Genomic DNA, 8,054 nt, shown 5'->3' on the forward strand with positions numbered 1-8,054 from the left:
TGACTGTGTGTATTTTTTCTCCCAAAATTTTATAATTAATCCCTGATGAAATGTTATTTCCTCAAATGATGTTATCCTTTAATTCTGTGTATTTATCTTGTGCCCACATTACTGCCTGTGCTATCTCTCAAGCTTTCAGGACAAATACTGACTGCTAAGCCACATAGAGCTACACAGTCTGATGAATTTGAGTGTGAATTTATCGTTTTGCCTCCTGTTTCTGCGCCTGATTTTTGTTGTCTGGAGAGTTATGAGCTCATTCCACCGCAGAGGTAGAGACCAGCTTGGTGTGGGGCACATGTTGGTGATCAGAGAGCAAGAGCTTGAATGCTGGCATCAGTGGTGCAACCGTCCAGTTGAAGTCTAGTTCAGACCCTTTGGAAGTGTGATTAGAATCAGAGAATCCCTCAGGTTGGAAAAGACCCTTAATATCATTGAGTCCAACAAAGCCAGCCGCTGAAACCTGCTGCATTGGTGACGCTTGGCATGTTTCATTCATAACAAAGGTGCCAAAGTGCCGTTTGAGCCGGAACCTGCCCAATCCAGAGTGACATGTTAAATGAACCCCAAGTCCCTGTCTGACCTCCCTTCTTAGGCTGGTCAGTAATCCAGTCCTGGTTTTGTGGGGTTTTTTTTGTTTGTTTTGTTTTGAGGTTGTTTTTTTTTTGGTGCAATTGATATCTAAATGTGAAAACTGGGACCTAAAGTGATCCAGAAAAGTCATCAGGCCAAATTCCCTGATGCTCCCATGCCAACTGTAAGACATGCAAGAGCATGTCTCAGGGAGGAGAGGAATGTTGGAGCTCTCAGATCTGCTCTTTTCCTTTTTGTTACCCCGATTCAGAGTTTAAAGGGCACCACTAACTTGAGCACTTCCTCTCCCATCTCCCACTGGAAGTAGCAAAGCTGGCACATTTTTCCAATGCTGGAGCCTCACACACCTTGGCTAACTTGAGCACTTCCTCTCCCATCTCCCGCTGGAAGTAGCAAAGCTGGCACAATTTTTCCAATGCTGGAGCCTCACACACCTTGCCTAGGACCTGGGCTTCTGGGGCATCCCAGCACTCAGCTCTGCGGCCGTAAGGAAGTCGTCAGGACTTGTGAGTAGGAAGCTGATTTCTGCTCCTGGCCATGACCACGTAAACCCCTACACATTTTTCTCAGGACTTAAAGATGTAAGCTATGAAGGCCTTGCTATAATTTTTGAGGGTTTACTAAAGCCCCAAGAGGATTTACTGAGCTTATATAGTGTAAGTGTGGTTCAACTCTGAAATCTGATTGACTCAAAGGCTAAACACTCTAGGGTTTCCGTGCTTCTCTGAACCAAATAACAAAGTTGGACAAGATTCACTAATTAGTGCTCCCGTTAATTTTGTCAATCCCTTTAATAACTTTCATTTTTTTTTCAGTGCAAGGTTAATTTAATTTCTGCGTGGATCCTGATCTGTTTTCTCTTCTTTTTCTCTCTCAGCTCATATTCAGGCATGCCGTGCCCTGATGATTACTTCCATCCTTTTGGGATTCATAGCTGCAGTACTCTCACTGCTTGGTTTGAAGTGCACAAACATCGGGTTGAGCGATGAAGACGGAAAAATGAAATTTGCTGTCACAGGAGGATTTCTCTTTATTTTAGGAGGTAATATCGAGGCTGGACTGAGAATGTTATCAGTACTTTGTATTGCTTTCACAGCTAGACTAAATGAAATGAACACTTGCTCTTGGTTTAAAGCTGTTATGGCTGTTAAAGGAATCACTCACCTGTGTGCTTTTTAACCTTCTACTGGTAGGTCTCTGCTCCATGGTGGCAATTTCTTGGTATGCTGCGATGGTTACTGCTCAGTTTTTTGACCCGTTGTACGCTGGAACCAAGTAAGTTAATATAGATCTGTTGTACCAAATTCTGTCATGTGCTACAGACAGCTGAACTAACCTCAGCTGCTCGAGTTTCAGAACCTGGGTGGATCCCGTTATCCAGTTCTATGGGAGGAAAAATTTATCATCAGGGAATCTTTTCACCTCAGAGCTGTCGGGGGCGCGGGGCACAACAATGGAGGCGAGTTCTTTTCTGGAAGGTTTAGTGAATGTGTGAGGACTGTTAGTCCCACATCTGAGGGAGTTCTATACTGTGTTTACATTTTCTTCTGAGACTCAATTAAGCGTACATCTCAATGATATGAAGAGGAAAAGGTAAAAGTCCTAATTTTCCTTGACTTTTAGACTTTAAGAGGTACAAAATTCTAGCTATCGCTAGAATATGCTGCCTAAGATGTACAGAAACCAGCTTGAACTGCAGATAGCTGAGAAACTTCATTGAAGTGTGCCGCTTGCCTTAAAGAAGTAACAAAGTGTTTCTCACTACTTATTAACAGCTTGACATTCGTTTGCTTGATGAATTAAATTGAGACAAAGTTTGTGGAACTATCAGCTCATACAGTTGCGCACAAACAAGTTTCAAGCTATCAAAGCCCTTACTCTTGTCTGATATCAAAGCAACAGTCTTCAAATCCAGATGCCCGCTTATGGTACCTTATCTAGGTCAATAGATTTAGCAATGAGGAACAAGGGTGGAGGTGATCGGGCCTCTCCTTCAATGAAGGGGGGGAAAAAAGGAGAGGGAAACAATATGTTGCCTGTGGAACATGAGAAGGCTGGTTTGGGGAGAAGGGGACACATAATTTGCCAATATCTCTGCCGAGTATATAATTTTTACATCAGTAAACTATAAATCTTTAGTGGCTGGGACTGTATCTGAAGTGTTCTGTAAGCTTCCTTCTGAGAAGCAGTTCAGGGAAGTCAGAGGTGAAGTGCTTTGTTGTGAATCAAAGTACTTCAAGCAATTGCTTTGGATGTTTGTCAGTATTCCTTGTGTTTTCAAACAAGCACCTACAAAGAAATTGCACTTATGAATACTTTTTCGTTGGTTTATATCCCCTTGAAGGAATTATATGAAGGGTAATAAATACGTTAGATGATCGAAACAACTGTTGATAAGGGATTTCAGTTAGTGGGATAGTTAGTGAGTTTTATAGTTGTCTGGTATAGCTTTGGGGCTTCGACATCAATGCATGTTAATCAGTTACCAGATTGTTTGCATTCAGTAGCTAAAAAAAAAAACAACCTTTTTTTTTTAATATCTCAACTTCAGGTTTAAGACTATCGATTCACTGAGCAGTTCTTCATGAATCTACTTTGGTCATTGGTAAAGCAAGACAGGCTGTGAGGAAGCTTGTGCTCCTTGGACTCTGTGAGACAGGTTTAAATTCAATTGCAGGCCAACAGTGATCAGAGAGTGGCAAATCTGGGGTTTCACATTGTTTTTTTTTTTTTGTCCTGACTTGAGCAAATTAGTAAAGCTGACCTCTGCTAATTCTCAGAGGAATTTCTCGTACAGCTCTGAATGCAAACTGCGGATCCCTCCTATTTGCTTTCCTTCAGTAGGACGTCTACCAAACATTCCTGCCCAGAGGGGACCAGCGAGCAGAGATGATTCTGTGCGCTGAGCAATACTCACTGATCCTTCCTTAGCATTCCAACTTGCACTCCTGGGTTTTTTTGGTGATAATGATTGTATGTTTGAAAAGCGCCTAAAACTGTGGAGACCTTGCAGCTCCAATGTGCGATGAGGACACTGCAAGCAGTGAGCCTGGGTAAACCTCTGAAACCTTCCTTTTAGCAATTAATTCCACAGTCAGAAACTGTGACGCTCTCAAATAATGATTTTGTGTTTACAAGTGGAAAGAAAACACACATATCTGATTTCAGGATACCTTCTGCCCAGTCCATGACATTTATTTTGCCCTCATATCAAGACCACAGGGGTACAGCTGTGTTGTAGCTGTAGTCTTTGGCCAAATATAAAAAAATTGTTTTCCTCTCTTCATAAAACTCCTGCCAGACTTTCCCAGGCTCAATTGTATCTAGTCTTTGGGGCAAAGTCATCATCAGTGAATTTCTTGGATTGGGCTAGGGGGTTCCTGAAAGGTGCAGTTTTATACAGTAAAATGGAGACCTATTCTGTTCCAACTTTGGACTATTCAAACGTGTTTCAGACATATAACCACAGAGAGTGCTGCATGTTCTCTAGGGTACATAAGTTTGAAAACTAGCCCTATACGACTAGCTGCTTGTTGGCATAGTGTCGTGTCCACAGAAAACCGCTCTCAGTGGTTAGCTTTGTCTCATGACACAGGCAGTACAGTCCAAATTGCTCAGTTGCACAAAATGACTTCAGTGGCACAGCCACCGTTGTGTCTGCAGCCAAGTTTTGTGGGCTGGACCGAAGGCATATTATTACCATTTATTACTGACAATTTATTAACTATACACCAAGTATTTATTGGCAGAGCACCTAAATACACATGTAAGAGCTTTACTGAACAGACACAAAGCCAGATCTGTTATCTGAAGTACCCATCAGTTAGCTGATTTCTCCACAGACTAGCGTTTGTTTGTTTGTATGAGTTGTGCACCTTATGGGTCGGCCTAAAATAATGGCTTTGCAATCCTCTTACATGCTGCTTCCATAAAATCTTTCGTGTTCCAGGTATGAACTAGGAGATGCTCTGTACTTAGGCTGGGCTGGATCTGCTCTTTATATGCTTGGTGGGATCTTACTGACCTGTTCATGTAAAGGGAAGAAAAAAAAAGATTACAGGTAATCTTGGTTCGTCACTTTTGAAATGGAATCTGTCAACTCTATACCTCTTTCTATTTGTATGCTGTTCTCTCTCTCTCTCTGTTACCTGCACCCCCCGGTATAAATCTATAGCCATAGGAAGAACGAATAGGAAATTAGTGCTAAGGCATGTCACAGACTTGTGATGACAGGGGATGCTGCACCTAATACTTGTACCTCCTAGTTAGTGTACTTGTTGACACTTTGCCCTTCGGGGTCACCTATAACTAGTATTTGGTGATTCTGGGCACTGCTTGTGGTTCTGAGATGAAAATATGCAGTGAAAAAGCAAACTAACTATTGCCAAAAGAAAGGTATATCAAAAATATAGTGTATTATAATCAAGTTTCTCTGCAATATTCACTACATTTAATTTGCAGAAAGTGTAGTGGCATTTCCTTCCAAAAGCATATCCGATCGATCATTAGACGCAAATGATTTTTGTCTTGTTCCTTACGGAAACTGCGCATCAAATCAGACAAGCTGAGATTTCTGGCCTCAAGAGTTAAAATTGAGTGTGTTGTTTTCAGCTTTAAATGGTTCACACATACAGAGGGTTCCTTTCTGAAGGAGAGAGATGAAATTGTCAGAAATAGCAGAGGGCTATGTCTACCCAGAAGAACCCAAACGGCTCGGAGGCTGTACTGGCGGCACTTGAGAGGGTGATGATACGGAAGGAGAAGCATGCTCACTGCCGCTCCATCTAGCCTTAAGAGCATTATGTCAAAGCACATGACGAGTGAGAGTGTTCCTCTGCTGCTTCACTGTCTAATCTGAAGCCATTTGAGTTTTAGGATAATATTTAGTCAGCCGCATTGGACTTCAGATCTCTCTCACCATTCTTTGAATATTCTGAAATATCTCGAAAGTCAGGTAAAACTGATGTACGAAACAGAAGTTCAATACAACAAATGACAGCTGAAGGATTTGGCTGAAGACCCTTCTGTTTTCCTTTCTCATTATCTTGATGCCTGTACTAAAAACTGCAGCTTGCACAAAGGCATGAAGGTCTGGGTTCTCTTCAGCTTTAGGGACGCGACTAAAATGCCTTGAGGAAGGGCCCACCTGAGTTAAGAATCCAGCGAGTGTTTCTGGTTACAAGAGAGAAGGAGCCAATCTCTTTTCTCTTACCTACAACACTGATGAGATCAATAGGTCTTTAATTTCTGCATTTTTGTGAAGTATGTGCTGTCAGTGGGTTGGCTACAGACTTGACCGAGTAACTTTCTACGTATCTGAAACTGCGGACGTGTGTGTAATACCTATTATTATCTTTTTTCTTAATTTACAGTTTCAACAAATATGCATATTCGGCAGGCCAGGCACCTCAGCAGCAGCAGCGCATTTACACCAGAAACTCTGAGACACTCATAAGCAACAAGGAGTATGTCTAAACTTACCTTTTACATCACTTGTAACGTTAGTAGGTTATGAACTCCAATAAACATGTGAACTACTTCCAGGGTTGCAATTCCAAGCTGCAATCTTTCATCTTAATGTGGAGCAGTACGAGGAGGAGGTAATGGTTTTCAATGTACATAGGAATGCCTTTTCTGAGAGTAGTTTTCAAAATGTAAATAGGTTTCTACAGAAAATGCTGCGACGTGAAATCCGGTGGCATGAAGGGGTTTTTCTCTGCACTCTGAGAAGCCTGGTAAAATTTAACCACAGAGTGCGTGTATCCTGACAATCAAGAGCAACTGTTCCCATTTCAGCTGACTCAAACACGCGGAACTGATATGCCATAGCTGACTTCAAGTTAATACGCCTCACAGTTAGAAAAGTATTGTGTTTTCAGTAACGTTCAGCTTCCTACTTTTGTTTAGCGTCTTTAGCTTTTGATGGGAAATAAACTTTATTCTACAGCCTGAGTGAAATGGATTTTTTTATGAGTGGTATCCTGGCCATTAACAAGGATATAGCCTGTATGCTGTGGGCTTTAAGTGTCATGTTATACTGAAATTGATGTTATGTATGACAGCCAAGATTTACAAAAGCTACAAAAAATTCCCTAACAACCACTCACCTCAGATGTGCAACAAGTTCTTTGTTGGTTTTAAAGCAGATACCAGATATAAATGATACAGAATGAACCAAACACAGCTGGGAGTGGAGAAAGCATCTGGTGCGAAACCACCTTGTGATAACTAAGAAGTTGACAGCACAAATTTTATATCTTGACTTCTTTTCAGCTTTTAAAATAATCCTATTTTAACTTTGAGCAATCTTTAACTTTGGGAACTCCTACTCCATCTGAATTGTCTAATGCATGTAGTTCCCCAGTGGCTTTCTCCTCCGTCATTGTTCCGTCGTTAGAAGTTCTGCCTTAAACCACTGCACTGCTGGGAGCACACGTTTGCCCTGTGCAAGCACTTAGACAGATGGCAGCGAGCTGACTTCACTTTGTGTTGATGCTTTGAGCAACGCGGAACGGAATTTCACACTGCAGGTTTGCAGGTTTCATAAAATTACCAATGTATCAACGAGTTTGACAAAAATACCTTGGTGTTTCTCTCTACTAATGTCTTACGATAAACAGACCTGTAATCTGATTTAGAATCTTTGTGCAGCATCCCTGGTATCCCAATAGATAATTCCACGAGGCAACCTGCAAGCAGGCTTCACAGGAAGGCTGTAGCCATGTTGCTTGCACGCAGCTATCGCTGACTTGTCAACTGATGCATTAAAGCATGAGCTGGGCACTGTTAGATCTTGTTTAGGCTTAGTAAGTAAAGTTAAAAGCAGTTAAGATTACTTCTAGATTGCCAGTGTCATCTTCTTCCCTCCACTATCAATGGTTTTTTTAAAACTCATTCCTTTGGTGTTTTGGAGAATAATTTCAAACGCTGAAACCTTCACCATCAGCTATATATTCTGTCCCCGGGGTTTTTTTTGGTAATTTTTGGTCTAAAAATGTAGATCTTGGGCAGAGACCAAGCAGTGGCAGTTTTGGTTTCCCACCAAAGGTTGTGTCAGCTCAGGGACATGAATTATGATTCAGAAAGTGAGATAAAAATTCAGAACTTCCTTGGTCTGGCATCAGGTCTTCTAGTGATGTCATTGGGAAGTTTAATTAAAAACCAAGATTAAAACCCTTATGTAATAATTCATTCGTTCATTCAGCTGGAGAGGAAAACAATGCTGGACATACCAATTCCTTTCTCTGGTTTGCTGCTTTGTTTACAGTCCTTCCAAACGTTTTCTGGTTTCTGCTGCTTCTCCCTCTTTATTCACCCCTTCCCTGTGCACTGCAGGGATTTAACGAGCCATCAACTCAGTTTGGAGAGCAAGGCATTTTATGCCCAGGTGATATAAGAAATAGATTTTTTCTTTTTTAAATTAACCTGTAGCAAGCCACGTAACTCTCTTTAAAACTTCT

At 41.4% G+C, this 8,054-nt stretch overlaps 1 protein-coding gene across 1 annotated transcript; it reads left to right on the top strand.

Annotated features, from left to right (window-relative positions):
- Positions 1–1,471: 1,471 nt before the first annotated feature.
- CLDN15 (claudin 15) lies at positions 1,472–6,069 on the top strand (the record flags this gene model as incomplete). Its single annotated transcript, XM_009876237.1, has 4 exons — positions 1,472–1,636; positions 1,788–1,869; positions 4,544–4,654; positions 5,967–6,069. Coding segments are annotated over 4 exons (461 nt in total), but the record flags the coding sequence as incomplete, so codon positions are not given.
- Positions 6,070–8,054: the final 1,985 nt, after the last annotated feature.

Source organism: Apaloderma vittatum, unplaced genomic scaffold (genome assembly GCF_000703405.1).
Source record: "Apaloderma vittatum isolate BGI_N311 unplaced genomic scaffold, ASM70340v1 scaffold2619, whole genome shotgun sequence".
Taxonomy (NCBI): domain Eukaryota; kingdom Metazoa; phylum Chordata; class Aves; order Trogoniformes; family Trogonidae; genus Apaloderma; species Apaloderma vittatum.